This window comes from Cnephaeus nilssonii, assembly GCF_951640355.1.
Source record: "Cnephaeus nilssonii genome assembly, chromosome: 7".
Lineage (NCBI taxonomy): Eukaryota > Metazoa > Chordata > Mammalia > Chiroptera > Vespertilionidae > Cnephaeus > Cnephaeus nilssonii.
The window spans coordinates 16,673,924-16,690,706 of NC_137078.1; the positions used below are offsets into that span (position 1 = coordinate 16,673,924).

The 16,783-nt window shown below is 44.0% G+C and overlaps 1 protein-coding gene across 1 annotated transcript in view; it reads right to left on the bottom strand.

Annotated features, from left to right (window-relative positions):
- Positions 1-7,302, bottom strand: part of BLOC1S5 (biogenesis of lysosomal organelles complex 1 subunit 5) — a 60,075-nt gene extending 52,773 nt beyond the window's left edge. Inside the window, exon 1 of the mRNA XM_079776847.1 lies at positions 7,174-7,302. Within this exon, the coding sequence (XP_079632973.1) occupies positions 7,174-7,288 (115 nt within the window). The 5' untranslated portion in view covers positions 7,289-7,302. The remainder of the gene's footprint in view (positions 1-7,173) is intronic.
- Positions 7,303-16,783: the final 9,481 nt, after the last annotated feature.

The following is a 16,783-nucleotide window of genomic DNA, read 5'->3' on the forward strand; positions in this document are numbered from 1 at the left end:
CAAACTGATACTTCCTTTTGGGATACATACAGAAGAAATAAAATTACAAAGAAATGTATGAGAACAATAAATACCAAATTCAAGGCAGTGGTTACCTTTAGAGGAGGGAGAAGAATGCAATTTGAGTAAGATACACAGTGGTCCCCCTTTTTAAAAATTTAATCAATAAACTTAATTTTTTTTTTATAGCAGCTTTGGGCTCGTAGCAAAATTAAGCAGAAATCACAGAGTTCCATTATACCTCTCGTCCCCACATACCCACAATCCCCCCTCTATCAACATACCTGCACCACAGTGGTACATTAGTTACAATCAATTAACCTATATTGACACATTATTATCACTCAAAGTAAATAGTTTACATTAGGATTCACTCTCGGTGTTGAAAAATGTATAATGACACGTATTCAACACTGGTATATAGAATAGTTTCATGCTCTAAAAAACCTCTGTGCTCTATTCATCCCACACAGTGGTCTTTTAATGTTTACTTAGTAAGATGGTGGGTCAGTGTTCATTATAAGTCTCTGAACTTTTTAATGGGTCTGAAAAAGACATAATTAAAGAAAAAAGTTCTGAATTTTAACTGTCTTGGGTGAGTCATTCTATTCATTCTACTTAGTAACAACTACATAGTTTAAAGGGTAAACCTCAAAATTCCTGGAGGAGTTAAATCTCCAAATAAGAACATGTACCATTCATATTCACTCATTGGTATAATCTGTTCCTCAAGTTTCTTATTTTACAGACATGCAACGGTAAATTTCAATTCTCTATTTTAATGAGTTTTATTGGGATACATTGTGGGAAGTATGCTAAGTAAAAATAAATAAATAAAAGTACTACTTTTACTTAAATCATTCAATAGTTCATTACCTAAAACAGTTCTCTGGGAAGATACTAGGAATTAATTTTTTTAAAAATTCTACTTAGTTAAGTTTGAGAAACAGAGAAAATCAAATTAGACAGATTCCTTTACCTTCAATCTTCTGGGAGTCTATAGCATACAGACATGAACTGTGAATGCCCAAGTGAGGACTATGCTATGCAGAAATTTATGGACCCTATTTGACAATTGAACTTATTCACATCTCAATAAGCTTCCAAGCTCCTTAGAAGGCCTCCATGGTCTGGCTCCAGCCTCATCACCTCACCTGTCAGCAATTCTGAACTACCTGTAGTTTTCCAAACACACCATGCTGCCTCATGCATCCTTGCCACAGTTCATACTATTGTCATCACCTGGAACCATTCCCCAATTCCCTAATCCCTGTGCTCTTCCTTCAAAACTGCTCCAACATCGAACTTCTTTAAAATTTTCACTAATTCTATCTACCTTCCTTTAAGTTTCAAGGAATGTCCCTATTGTATGTTACCAAAGCACCCAGTGCATATATTTCCATCATATCACTTACTAAAATTATCTCTCTCCTCCAGCAAGCATCTTCGAGACCAAATTATTTACGTGTCCAGAGTGCATAAATGAATTAACATTTTTCTATGTGACTAAGAAGTCATTAAGCTTTGTTGATTTTGGGAGATCTATTTCTGTGGCCTGATATAATGGGAATTTACTTAACCTTTTGGTGAGATAATTAAATTGTTTGGAAGCAGCTAATGATCACTTCTAAAACCATGAATTTAAGATAGTAAAGATTTAGGGGGGAGTAGAGGGAGGAGATTCTGAAACACACATTACTATAGAAATTAAGCCACTAACTAGTTTTGTTATAACATTACTAGAGGCCCAGTGCCACCCAGAGGGGTGGGTAGTCCCACAGCCTGGCCTGCGCCCTCTCACAATCCGGAAGCCCTCGGGGGATGTCCGACTGACGGCTCCCTGTGGGGAGCGGGCCTAAGCCCACAGTCAGACATCCTTAGCACTGCTGTGGAGGTGGGAGAGGCTCCCGCCACTGCCACTGCACTCGCCAGCTATGAGCCCAGCTTCTGGCTGAGCAGCGCTCCCCCTGTGGGAATGCACTGACCACCAGGGGGCAGCTCCTGCATTGTGCGGGATATGGCCAAAACCGGCTCTCCAACATCCCCCGAGGGGTCCCAGATTGTGAGAGGGCGCTGGCCAGGCCGAGGGACCCCACCAGTGCACAATCGGGGCTGGGGAGGGATGTGGGAGGTTGGCCAGCAGGGAAGGGACCACAGGAGGGCTCCAGGGCGTGTCCGGCCAGTCTCGCTCAGTCCTGATCAGCCGGACCCCAGCAGCAAGCTAACCTACTGGTTGTAGCGTCTGCCCCCTGGTGGTCAGTGCATGTCATAGAGACTGGTCAACCGGTCAACTGCCTGCCCCCTGGTGGTCAAATGTATGTCATAGCGAGCAATTGAGCAGCCTTAGCATATCATTAGCATATTACGTTTTGATTGGCTGAACCGACAACTGGACACTTAGCATATTAGGCTTTTATTATATAGGATAGGAAAATAAAACAAGCACATTATAATAATTCAGAGTTTGCTGGAGTCCCAAGGATTACAAATACGTAGAGTCTCTAAAAATAATGTAAACAAATGTAAGCTACAGATTTTCACACAGCTACGTGGGAAGCATTCTTTTGCTGCTTGATATCTATATATATAAAAGCCTAAGCTACCGTTACGACCGAACAACTGGAATGACCGGTCACTATGATGCACACTGACCACCAGGGGCAGATGCTCAATGCAGGAGCTGCCCCCTGGTCGTCAGTGCACTCCCACAGCCAACCTCCCCTGGCCGGCCAACCTCCAATGGTTCCTCCCCCGAGGCCGGCCAACCTCCTGTGTTTCCCCCCCATCACCCGATCGGGGCCAGGCCCCAGGCTGGGATGGGGAACTGGGGATGGGTGGCGGCGGACATGGCCCCTTTCCCAAGTGGACCAAGGGCCGGCTCCCTCCTTGGGGCTGGCGGCCAACCTCCCATGCCCTGTCCCTCCCCCTGGCCAACAGACACCAATCAGCCCGCCACCCACCTGCCGCAGTGGCGGCACAGCTGCGAGGCAAGGAGGAAGGGGGGAGGCGGGGAACCGCGTGGTGGCGGGGCACTAACGATGGCAGCGTCCATTCCTTCTGTGCCTGGCCCAGCGACTATTGCCTCCTCTCCCGACCCTGCCAGGGCCTCAGGGCCCCAATCGGCCTGGCCCCAATCTGCCCTGATCACTGGCCAGGCCTAGGGACCCCACCCATGCACAAATTTTGTGCACCAGGCCTCTAGTACAAGATAAAATATACCATCTTCTGTTCTCCAAAAGTTCATACTCTACTGTGGGAGTTAGACAAATATCCCTTCAAACAAAAGATAGGATAATCACTTTAATGGAAGATCAGTATGCTATGGGATTACGGAACAAGGAGGAATATAGTAAACTGCAGATCTCTCATTAAATAAGTTTTTTACTCTGGCCTTAAATTCGGAGGCCTTCAATGTAATATATGAAGCTTTGTATATGCTAAGGAACAATTTACTGCATTGCAATTTTTCCTGTTTATACCTTTGGTGTCAACATTTAGATGTTATTCTTCCTCACAACTTACCAAATCATCCCCTTTTCCATCCCTCCTTGTCTCACTTAGACTACATCAACAGTTGGTCGCACCTCTCTATAACCCACTCCATACAGAGTCAATTCTCATTATTTGCAGTAGTTATGTTTGTAAAGTTGCCATGAATACTGAACTATAGAATATTGAACTATTGCTTTTAAAAGAAATGTGAGGTTATGTTCCTGCAAACCTCTTGTCATATTTTTGTTAACCAAAATGCTATCTGTGTCATATAGGTTTGTTTGCCAAGATCCTTGTAAAACACACCAGCCTTGGTGTTGAAGATCTGCTCTTCCAATAACACTTTTTCCTGTATAACACTTAGCAGGTGTTTTTAAAGTTCTACAGCCTCCTGATCTGCAGAACCTGCTTCATCAGCAAGTCTAACATTTTTTCACACTGTACCACCTCTGAGAATGCCAGCCAGCACTAGCCCAGAAGGGTTTAACATTTCCCTGACCCTTGGTAACTAAACTATAGATTTCTTTGGCTTTCAACTTTACACAGTGCTGTCCACTACACTTTCTCTATGGGTCATCATCTCATCAATCCACAAATTTAGCTGCTTTTCCATTGCTTCATCACACTACCATAAATATTACCTTGGCACTTTCTGAAGTGGCCTCAGATACAGACTGATGAATTTTCTCCTTTTTGTCTAGATGGCGGATTAACAGAGAACTCACAGCAAACAGCACTGCAGCTCATACCTGAAACTTCTCCAATACATGTATCGTCTCTCTAAGGCACACCACAGCCTTCTTGTGTTTAGGGCCACTTCTGCACTATACCTGGAAACCACTTTAAACAGCAAAACCAACAACAAAAGTTACATAAAGGTGAAAAACATGGCACTAAATAGAGCAATAAGGACACTTGTTTATTGTATGAGAGCTGAAAGAAAAAGCAGTGGCGTGTTGTTCAAACTCAGCCATGGCAGCTAAATTTTTTTCTCTACTCTGCCTATGTGGGAATGACTATGAAAGCACCACCAACATTGATTTTGGAGTTATGAATTTATCTTAGCAAACAGGCAAACTCACAAATATGCAATCCGTAAGATGAGGACCAACTACTATCTGCCCAAGTGCTTTACTTAAAATACAAATCTAATCACATGATTCTCATACTTATTATTGGACAGTTTCCTGCCATTGAAGAGAAAGTCTTCTATGGTCTGATTTCCACGGAACTCCACCTCATTTCCCAGACACTCCTGCTGCTGTAGGCCGCATGCCTTTGCTCATGGTGTTCGAAAGTCCAAAATACCTTGCCCTCTTTTGTTAACTGCCAATACTTTATTCTTCAAGACTCAGATCAGACACTCCATCCTCCAGGAAGATGCTCCTGTCTCCCAGTCCCCACCCCTAACACCCACCCATGGGCCAGAAACCCTCAAAGACCCAGGGCATAAGTATTGAAATCATTTATTTATATGCTTCCCTTTCACTAGACTCTAGCAACAAAATTAAGTATCTGTTCACAATTGACAGCCTTCAAATAAGATGAACTAAAAATAGATTTTTTAGAATGAAAAGAATGAATGGTTCCATTGAAAAAGCCAAGGCTATTCAGACATATTTTCAATTGCAACTCAATTCTGGATTAACCTAAAAAACTTCCCTTGAATTATCTTTTTTTTAAAAGTAAATTAAAATAAAAAAGTTCTATACATCAAAGGATGTAATCAACAGAGTGAAAAGGCAACCCCTGGAATAGGAGAAAATATACGCAAATAATGTATCTGAAAAGGGGTTAATATCCAGAATAAAGAACTCCTACAACTAAAACAACAACAACAAAAAAAAAACCCCAAATTATTTGATTTAAAAATGGGCAAAGGACTCAAATGGACATTTCTCCAAAGAAGCTATACAAATAGCCACTAAGAACATAAAGATGATGAACATCACTATATATTAGGGAAATGAAAACCAGAACTACAAGATACTACCTCATACACATTAGGAGGGACTAGCAAGGAAACAGAAAATGACAAGTCTTGGTGAGGATGTGAAGAAACTGGAATGCTTGTGCAGTTAGTGAGACTGTAATATCATACAACCTCTATGGAAAAAAACATGGTGATTGTTCAAAAAATTAAAAAACAGAATTATCGTTGACCCAGCAATTCCAGTTTTGGGTATATACTCAAAAAAATGTGAAAGCAGGGACTCAAACATAATGTGCAGCCAGGACCGGTTTGGCTCAGTGAATAGAGCGTCGGCCTGTGGACTGAAAGGTCCCGGGTTCGATTCCGGTCAGGGGCATGTACCTTGGTTGCGGGCACATCCCCAGTAGGGGGTGTGCAGGAGGCAGCTGATCGGTGATTCTCTCTCATCGATGTTTCTAACTCTCTATCCCTCTCTCTTCCTCTCTGTAAAAAATCAATAAAATATATTTTAAAAAAAACACATAATGTGCATACCCATATTCACAATAACCAAAAGGTGGAAGCAACTGGAGTGTTCACCCACAGATAAATGGATACACAAAATGTGGTGTGTATGCATACATACATACATACATACAACAGAATATTACTTAGCTTTAAAAAGGAAATTCTGACACATGCTACAGTATGGGTGAAACTTGAGGATGGTAAGTCAAATAAGCCAGTCACAAAAGGACAAACAGTAGTCCTCAGAGACAGAATAGAATGGTGGTTGCTAGAAGCTGCAGGGAGTTAGTGTTGAACGAGTACAGACTTCGGGAAGATATGTGATGGAGATGGATGGCAGTGACAGCGGCACAATGTGAATGTACTAACGCCACTGAACTGTACACTTAAAAATGGTTAAGAAAATTTGTTACGATGTATTTTACTACCACGAAAGAAATATTAAGTGGTAGTTCACTAAGATGACACATACAAACAATTATAATGTAGCCCTAACACCTATGCCCCACTCCTGCACTCTACAATCGTAACAGCTAAGGTTAAAATTGAAACAGGCGGCATCCGAGGGGCTGCCCTCGGCGGTGCTGAAGCGCTCGGGGATCCCAGGAGGGCTTCTTCAGCATTGCAAGGTGGTGGGGCTGGCAGGGTAGGGACGGGGTGGAGAAAGACGGGCGATGAGAAACTGGCAAAGATCTTGTTGCAGGAAACAGGGCGGTGAGCTTTGGACTCTAAGTCCAGGTTCTGTGAGAATCCAGGTTGATACTAGGCGGTCAGCTCCCAGCTCGGAGCACACGGGACCAAACGGACCTCTGCACACGTGTCTGGAGCTTTCCCGTTTGAAGACGCTTTCACCGGTGACCCCATTAACTCCTGCCTGACCAGGAGCAGACAGAGGAGCAGACAGAGCTAGCGTGGGTAAAGCCAACAACCTCGTCGCCCCACCGCTCCGCAGCCCTGCCCACTCCGCCTCCGTGTCCCCTGCATCGCAGGTGCGCCGCGCGGCCGCGTCCACGGAGGCCCTGCGCCCGGGGGTCCCGGGCTCGGGGAGGGGAGGAGGCCCACGTCTAGGTTTCTCCCTTGAGGAGGTGAGAGAGATTGGGCTGGTCCTTACTAGCGGAGCAGAGAACGAGGGGGCGCGGCCACGACCCCGCTCGCCTCGCCACCCCCCGGGTCAGAGGGCGCCGCCTGGGAGGGGAGGCTGCCCTGGCTTACACCGGGGCGATATCCCCTTCACTCCGTACCCTTGATGATGAGGTGCGCGGGCGAGCCCGCGGTTCCCAGGGACTCCTTCTTTTTGCTGCCGCCCGCCGCGGGGGCCTCACAACCCACAGCGGCCTCCGGGCCGCCGCCACTCATCCCGCCAGCTCCGCCCACCGCGGCCGCGCTGCGCCTGCGCAGACTTGCTCTGCCCGCTTCCCAGGCGCGGGTGCGCCGTCATCAAAGCGCGACGGGCAGCGGCGTCCACCAGCCCCAGCTCCTTTCAGGCCCGGCCGTGTAACGGGATGTGCCCTGGGAGAAGCCGGTGCCGCCATGCTGGATTGGGGCAGGTGCTGCCCCGATAGGAAGGTGCCCTAAGTAATTTGTTCAAATCACTTATCAGGCTCATTCGTGCCCACGTGAAGGAGAAAAAAAAAAAAATCTGTTCTTGTCTTGTGTTTACAAAATTTCAACCAGCTGTTCTATGGGCTAAGTTAATTATTGAAGAGACGCGTTTTCTAGGCTGCTTTTAGTTGCCCTGGTCATGAAGAGACATCAGTGGGGCTGCCCTGTATCTGACTGCTGCCGTTTGGTAAACTTCATAAAGTTCATCTTCTAGTCTCAGCAAGTCTTCACGCCTGTTCAAAGTACAAACACTGTGCAACTTTGCAGTGGCTTTTTCACCTCCTGTTCATCCAGTGGTCCTTTCTAAGAACCAGCTCTTACTAGGTGTACCAGTTAATAATGCAGATTTTTTCAATAGATGGAGTTACACATATGTTGATATATATGCAATTTGATATGTGTGCTATTTTGTTGTATTGGCAGCAAGCTTCAAAACTTCATATGTCAAATTTGCTGAAGGTGTTAACATCATAGATATTTTTACGCTTAAAAATGTTGAAATTTGTGCCAAAAAAAAAAGAGCATTTGCGGGAAGTTTTAATTAATTATTTTGAAGAAAAATGGTGCTGAAAGTTATCGTATACTTCGGGAAGCTTATGGTGAACATGCTCCATCTCAAGATACTTGTGAACGCTGGTTTAAATGCTTTAAAAATGATGATTTCGATGTAAAAGACAAAGAACATCCAGGTCAACCAAAAAAGTTTGAAGAGAAACAATTACAAGCATTATTGGATGAAGATGCGTGTCAAACTCAAAAACAACTTGCAGAAAGATTAAACGTTGCTCAGCAACCAATTTCCGATCGTTTACAAGCAATGGGAAAGATTTTAAAGGAAGGAAAATGGGTGCCATATCAACTGAACGAAAGACAAATAGAAAACCGAAAAGTCATCAGTAAAATGTTGCTTCAATGGCACAAAAGAAAGTCTTTTTTGCATCGAACTGTGACTGGTGATGAAAAGTGGATTTATTTTGAGAATCACGGGTTGATCCAGGTCAACCATCAACATCGACTGCAAGGCCAAATCACTTCGGAAAGACAATGCTCTGCGTTTGGTGGGATCAGGAAGGTGTGGTGTATTATGACCTTCTAAAACCAGGTGAAACCGTTACTACTGATCGGTACTAACAACAAATAATCACGCTTTGATCGTGAAATTACCAGAATGTGCCAGAAGACACGGCAAAGTAATTTTGCTTCATGATAACGCAACATCACACACTTCAAAACCAGTTAAAGACACGTTAAAAGATCTTGCCTGGGAAGCATCAACCCACCTGCCGTATTCACCAGACCTTGCTCCTTCAGATTACCACTTGTTCTGATCGATGCTCCTTCAGATTACCACTTGTTCTGATCTATGGCACATGCACTTTCTGAGCAGCACTTCAAAACGTACGAAGAAGTGGAAAATTGGGTCTCTGAATGGTTTGCCTCAAAACAAAGAAAAGTTCTATTGGGACGGTATCCACAAATTACCTGAAAGATGGGGGAAGTGTGTAGCTAGCAATGGACATTACTTTGAATAAAGCACTTTTGATATTTCTCTTGAAATTATCGTGTTTTCTTTGATCACAAAATCCGCATTATTAACCAGTACACCTAGTAATCTCTCCTTTTCTCCCCCCTCTCTTCCTACACAAGGTTCTCCTGTTTAGTGCTGAAGAAGGCACACAAACCAACATTTAGGGCCTACATGATAGGATGGAGGAAGGCACAGCACACATGTGGGACCTCTGGGGGTGAGAGATGGCCAGAGAGAACTTCCCAGGGAAGGCACACATCTCTCATCAGACCCCAAATGAATAAATGTTAGCCAAGTTGGGTGGGGTAAAAGAACTTGGGGTTTTCTAGCACAGGAAATAATAAGCCCAAAGGCAAAAAAAAAATGATGAATTAATAAATAAATATAAAATTTGGTTATTTGCAAGTTGTTGGGTCTGACTTTTAACTTTTCTAGTCTTACTTTCATTTACCAGCTTTAGCATCAACCTCTAGAAAACATAATTATTCTCTCAATAGCTGACACTTTTCTTATTTGTTTTCTTCTGCACCTGCAATCCTACATTTCCTCTGAGCTGGTCTTCTTAGTGTACAGTGAGGTTGAATGTTTCTCCCACATTAGCTGTTAAAAATGCAGATTATGGGTTCTGTCTCCAAAAAATTGGTTTCAGTGGTTCTGGGTAGCTGCTACCTCCCCTTACCCAATTGCAGATTGATTAGATAAAAGTGATCAAAGAACTCTGGGTACAGTAGTTAAGACTTTGGAATCAAACAGAATTGGGTTCCAATTCTGGCTCTGCCCCTCACTTGCAATTCCTTTCCTGTAAAATAAAATGAAATACCGTTCTTTTAAGGTTTGCTGTGGTGATTTAAAGAAGATACTTGTAAGACACAGTACAATGCCTAACATATAGTATATACTCAATATTACAATCTATCTCCTTTTATAATCTGCTCTCGTTCTTCCAATCTGCCTTTATCACCCACCACTATAATATATTGTACTTATTTAGCACTTTACAATTTATAAAATGCTGTCACTTATATATCATGTGTCTTAATCTCATTAAGCTAGTTGAAGTAGATAATACACATTTTCAGATGAGTAAGCTGGGAATCAGAGAATATGGTAGAGTCTCTGAAGACAGCTGTGATGATTCCTTCCCTCACTGTACACACATGCAACATGCTGCTCCTCCCATCAGAATATGGAATTTGTTCCCCCTCCCCTTGAATTTGGACTGGTCTTGTGACTTGCTATGACCAAAAGAACATGGTGGAAAAAGTGGTGTGCCTTAACACAACTGGCAGTTTCTGCTTTTGCTCTCCTGTCAGGAAGTCAGACTGTCCTGCTGTAGTGAGGCCATTGTGTAGAGAAGCACTAGAAGTTGAGACATTGCCTGTAGAGAGACATTCTGTAGGCACCCTAGCTGTTAGCACCCAGGCACCGCATGTGTGAAGGAGGACTTCTTGGAGTTTCAGTCCAGCCATCAGCCAGCTGATACAGACACATGAATTGCAATGAAGCCAGAAAACTGCCCAATCAACCCACAGTATTGTGAGAGATAATATATTTTTGTTGTTTTAATCGACTAAGTTGTGTGTGTACCTATTTAAATTATGTCCCCCTCTCAGAGAAAGGATTTAAGTTGGCTTACAATGATCCCTATACTCCCACAAGATGGCACCATAGTTATCGAATAGCAGACCCATGGACAAAGCCCTGGTCTTTCAACTTCAAGGCTGGCACATTCCAATATAGCACAGCTAATCAGCTAAGAGGTCTTTCTACTGTGCCATGACTATATCACACTTATTTATGCCTCTTTATTTTTAGACACCCCCCTTCCTGAAATGCCTTTTTTGTCCCCCCTTCTGCCTACTCAATTTACTAATTTCCATAGGTTGTATAATAAAGAATTTGGCTGATCTTTGTCCCTGGTTTCTGAGAGATAACCTCTAAATCCTTGAAATTTCCCAAGTAGGAAAGAGAGGGAGGCCGGAGCCAATGATTCAATCATCCATGTCTGTGTACTGAAACCCTGATAAAAACCTCCTGGACACTGAAGCTGCAGGAAGCTTCCTGGTTGGGACTCATATATTGATATGCTGCCAGGTAAGGAGTACTGAGGACAAAGAAGCTTCGTGTTTGGGGCCCTCCCAGACCTCGCCCTGTGCATCTAGTCATTTACCTGGTTCTGATTTGTATCCTTTACAATAAATCTGTAATCCTAAGTACATCACTTTCCCAAGGTCAATGAGTCAACCTAGGGACTAACTGAATCCAAGGGGAAGTGGGAACCCCCCAAACTTGTAGACAGTATGTCGGTAGCATAGGTGGCCTGGGAACCCCAGAGCTTGTGGAGGAGGATGGTGCCCTTCACCTGCCAGGTCTGAGCTAACTCCTAATCTGTGTCAGAATTAGGTGGCAGTTGAACAAACACCAACATGGCACTTACAATCTGCCAAATACTGTGGTAAGTGCTGGCACACATTAATTTTTTAAATTCTTATGGCAGTCCTCTGAAGCACACAGTAGGTGTGTTATCCTCGTCTCACAGGTGAGCAGGGCGGAGGCACAGACAGGTTAAAGGACTGTCCAGCCTCGATCCCTGTGTATGAGTTTAAGTGTAGGTGGTGGGTGAGGAGAAAATGAAGGAGATATGTAGGGAAGGAAAAGCCATCTATAATAATAAAAGCGTAATATGTTAATTAGACCAGATGACCTTCCAGACGAAGCCGGGGCTGCGAGGGAAGCCCGGGTCCTGGGTGCCAGAGGGAAGCCAGTGCTGGCAGCCAGGGGAAAGAAGGCTTAACTCTTGCATGAATTTCATGCATCGGGCCTCTAGTCTATACTAATAAAAGGGTAATATGCTAATTAGACTGGAGTGACCTGATATCTTCCAGATGTCCGAATTCCTTCCAGACAAAGCCAAGGTGGCAGAGGCCGAGGCCGAGGCAGTTAGGGGTGATCAGGCCACCGTGGGGGAGCAAGCAGTTAGGGGGCTATCAGGCCAGCAGGGGAGGGCAGTTGGGGGCGATCAGGTTGGCAGGGGAGGGCAGTTAGGCGGTGATCAGGCAGGCAGGCAGGCGAGTGGTTAGGAGCCAGTGGTCCCGGGTTGTGAGAGGGATGTCCGACTGCCAATTTTGGACATCCCCTGAGGAGTCCCAGATTGGAGAGGGTGCAGACTGGGCTGAGGGACACCCCCCTCCCGTGCACAAATTTCGTGCACCGGGCCTATCCTATCTAATTAAAGAGTAATATGCAAATTGATCATCACTCCAACACACAAGATGGTGCTCCCATGTGGTCAAAGATGACTGACCCCATGTGGACACAAGATGGCCACCACAAGATGGACAGCAGGGGAGGGCAGTTGGGAGGGACCAGGCCTGCAAGGATGGGCAGTTGGGGGCGATCAAGCCTGCAGGGGAGGGCAGTTAGGGGTGACCAGGTCGGCAGAGGAGGGAAGTTGGGGGTGACTGGGCCTGCAAGGAAGGGCAGTTGGGGGGTTGCGGGGGACCCAAGCCTGCAGGGGAGGGCAGTTAGGGGTGACCAAACCTGCAGGGGAGAGCAGTTGGGGGGGACCAGGCCTGCAGGGGAGGGCAGTTAGGGGTGACCAAGCCTGCAGGGGAGGGCAGTTAGGGGTGACCAGGCCTGCAGGGGAGGGCAGTTAGGGGCAAACAGGCTGGCAGGGGAGCAGTTAGGTATCAATCAGGCTGGCAGGGGAGTGGTTAGGGGGTGATCAGGCTGGCAGGCAGAAGTGGTTAGGGGAAATCAGGATGGCAGGCAGGCGAGCAGTTGGGAGCCAGCAGTCCTGGATTGTGAGAGGGATGTCTGACTGTCCGTTTAGGCCCGATCCTACTTGGATCGGGCCTAAATGGGCAATCAACATCCCTCGAGGGGTCCCATATTGGAGGGTGCAGGCTGGGCTGAGGGATACACACCCCCCCCCCCATGCACGAATTTCGTGCACCAGGCCTCTAGTTACTATATAACAGGCCATATGGGCTTTTCAATTTTTTCATCCAAACACAGTGAACATGTATTGAGCATTTTCTATGTGTCAAATGCAGTGCTAGGGGCTGAAATATAACAGTGAGCATGACTGCTCATGCCTCTACTTCCTGGTGGAGTGTACAGTCCACCGGAGGGGATAATATGAAATCACTCACTACCCAATTACTTTTCTGCAATTCTATTGCTGATAGCCTGTAGATACATGTTTTAGCCGTTTGCATTGCTCTGTACACTGTTGGGTTGTGTTGTTTTCTGGGGTGATCAGGTCCAGTGTATGCCTATTTCGTTCCCTCCCTTCCCAGAAATCTTTCAACTGTAGCTCAGATAGCGAGGAGAGTCAGAGAAGGGCCACTTTGGTAGCACTGTTCTGCTTGCACCTTCGGTTGGGGTGGGGGCAGCTCTGAGTGTGTCCTTGGTTTCCGAGGCTAAAAAGGTCTTGTATGTTATCTCTTATTGTTTCTGGATTGATGAGACTTTTTTGCATTTTTTAAATAAAACTTTGAGATCACATAATTGTATACAGAGAGATTTCTTGTACATTTTGCCTAGTTTCCCTCCAATTGTAACATTTTGCAAATGTCAATATGACAACCAGGATATTGATATTGATACAATCTACCAATCTTATTCAGATTTTCGGTTTTACTTGTGTTCGTTGTGTGTGTGTATTTAGTGCCGAACAATGTAATCACACATGTAGGTTTATGTGTTCATCATCACAGTCAAGATATTGAACAGTTTCAAGGATCCCCATAGTGCCTTTTTGTAACCACACCTAACTTCCTCTCTGCCCCCTCCCAAACCCTGGCAACCTATATTGTATCCTCCATTTCCAAAATTTTGTCATTTCAAAGATATTACATAAATGTAATCACACACTAAATACTTCTATGGTTTTAAGATTTGCTGTTCTCATCTTCATAGCACTCTATACAACATCATTTTACAGAGATTCTCAATACCAGATCCTTTAAACCATGAAATTGTAAAGGGATTTTTTTTCAATTATTACACTTGTGAGAATTGAGACACCTAAGTCATGGAAATAATGTGAATTTAGTAGTTCTGACTTCAGGGTTAAATTATTTGCTAATTCTCTATTAAACCTTATGAAAATTAGAAAATAAAAATGAGTATTCAATTACATGCATATTGAGAACTAAATTTGAATTCATTATAGTATAAGCCCATCAAGGATAAGCATAATTGAGGGAGTGGACTCCTAAATTTATTTATTTTTATTAAATGCATTTCATGAGATTTTTTTCTAGAACATTTTCTGTATTGCTGTTTGTCCTTTTTTTGTAACATATTTTTGAAGTGGGTTAAAAATTATAAATGGAAGAAACTGATGAAAGCGAAAGGAGGGGAAAGATTAGAGGGTCTTTGGGGGTAAAATAGTCAATATTACTGCATATTAATCCCATGAAGTTTTGGAAATGCATCTGGCACTCTAGGCTTGAGAGGTTGTTTGGTGTGCAGTGGAGGCTGTGCATCTCATCAGTGATTTTCTAGGCCAAAGCAACTTCAAAGTCCTGTGCGAAACCTTCCTGCACTGAATTCTGCTGGTCCCCCTAGAGGTGCTTCAGGTGCAGCTACATCACTTGGAGAACAGGTGGTGTTTTACTGAGGGAGCTACCGTGGAGACAAACTGCTACCGTGGAGACAGACAGGGCCAACCAACAGAATGCAGAGTGCTCCACCACACGGGTCATTCCTTCAGAAAATCTGACTCAACTGCGCAAAAAGACAAAAACACGAGTTCTTTGATGAATGGCACCTAAGATTCAGACAGATGTAGTACAGCGGTTCTCATGGTGTGGTCTCTGCACCAGATCTCTTCAATCAGGAACTCAAACTGGGCCCAGCAACCTGTGTTTTGAGAAGCCCCGTGCATGATTACCATGCGTGCTAACGTCTGAGAAGTGCTGCATTCATTAGTGCAATGCCTGTTACCTGCTCCCCAAACTTCTGACAATGATAGTTAACTCCAGAGTTCTTTCATCCAAGCAACAGGGCTTGCGTCAAATGCTGAAAACAGGCAGGAACTGCAAGGCTGGTGAAGCCAACCAGAGGGTTAAAAACCTCTAAGGCCCATTAAAATAAGGATGAAGGTGTGTGTGTTTGTGTGTATTTTGCAGGTCAGGAAAATGAGGCAGTGGAGGAAGGATAACTTAAATTACCCAAAGACGCTAGTTCATGGACTGCACCAAAGAAACTTTGGAATTTGTAATTAAATGGCTGGAGGTTTGTGGTATTGGTCAAAGCAAGCCTGTGGCCTTATTGTTTAGAGCTATGTCTTGTCCAATTAGTTGTGTGGCTACTTTATTTCAAGCTTAACTTGGACAGACAGGCCTGCCAGGCACACATTTCTCAGATGATGTTAGAGAGGACAAAAATTATCCGCTGCAAGACTGTGAGGACAGATGACACCCAGCAGGAATGGAAAGCCAAATCTGCAGAATCCATAATACAATTGGCTAGCCCTAGGGGCCCGGCCTCTTTGAAGCGGAAGCGACAGCATGAATAAGCCATCAAATCAACTCACCAAGTTGGAAAAGATGCAAAGCTTTTCTTCTTCCCACAAAGAAATGAAAGTTTAAAAGATTAAAACATTCCTAAAAGAACTGTGCTAATAGGAACATAGATATCCTTGAGACACAATAGTAAAAACTGCCAACATCTCAAAATCTCCTGACTTCCTGTCTACCTTTTTTTTTTTTTTTTTGCCTCAGAAGTGAAAGATGAGTTTCACTAGATTAGGTAGCAGTTGGAATGAGTTTTATTCACCAGCAGTATGGGGAATAAAGGCAGAGCCTGCAGGAATGTGGACTCCAGCAACAAGTAATCATTATTGCAAAATCAAATTCCCCATCTCATCTCTGATATGCCCGTATGTAACCCTAGAGCTGGGCTTCACAGTGTTATAAATCCAACATACAAGGCATGGAGCAGTGGGATATAGAGCCCCTTGTGTATCTAAAAGCTCTGCCCAGGCAAGAGAGATATATGATGGCAACTTTCTCCCCATTGCTTTTGCAATAAACTTCACCTGGAGCTCCAGGAAGAGTTGGGAATGTAATTCAGCTCCCATAAATCAAGACTAAAACTAAGATGGCCAGATATGTAGCAGCCTGCTCGGGTGTATGGAGAATTTGAAATTTAGTGGCCTGGTAATGGGTAGGAGCAGATTACCTAATTAGGGAGAGAAAGAAGAAATACTGCTCTCTGGGGTAAAAAGCTAAATGCTTTAATCCATTAAACCACTACATCTCTCCCAAAACTAGATTAATATTAAAGTTCATGTAACATCTATTTTTTTTCAAAGACATAATGTAAAATGTTAGCAAACTACCTAAATGAAAAAGCTGTACTTAACAATAACTCTAATTTGCCTACTTACCACTTATACAATTACAATTTTAACACAATTTACAATTCTAAATTGTCTACTTGTCAATAAACAAATTACTTGTGTAATTAACCTTTGGTGTGATGTACATGTACAGATGTACCTGATTATAAGAGTTTTATTCTTTCCTAACAACACAACTTGAAGCTATTCTGGAAGGCCTTTCAGCAGGGCTCTTGATGATGCGCCAGCCATGGTGTTCTTCCCATTTATTCTGTTACTGCTTCCCTGTAAGAGACCTAACACGCCTCTTTACTAGCTTCAGGTATGACTGGGTGGAGCCAATGGAGGACCTATATTTAACAGGAAG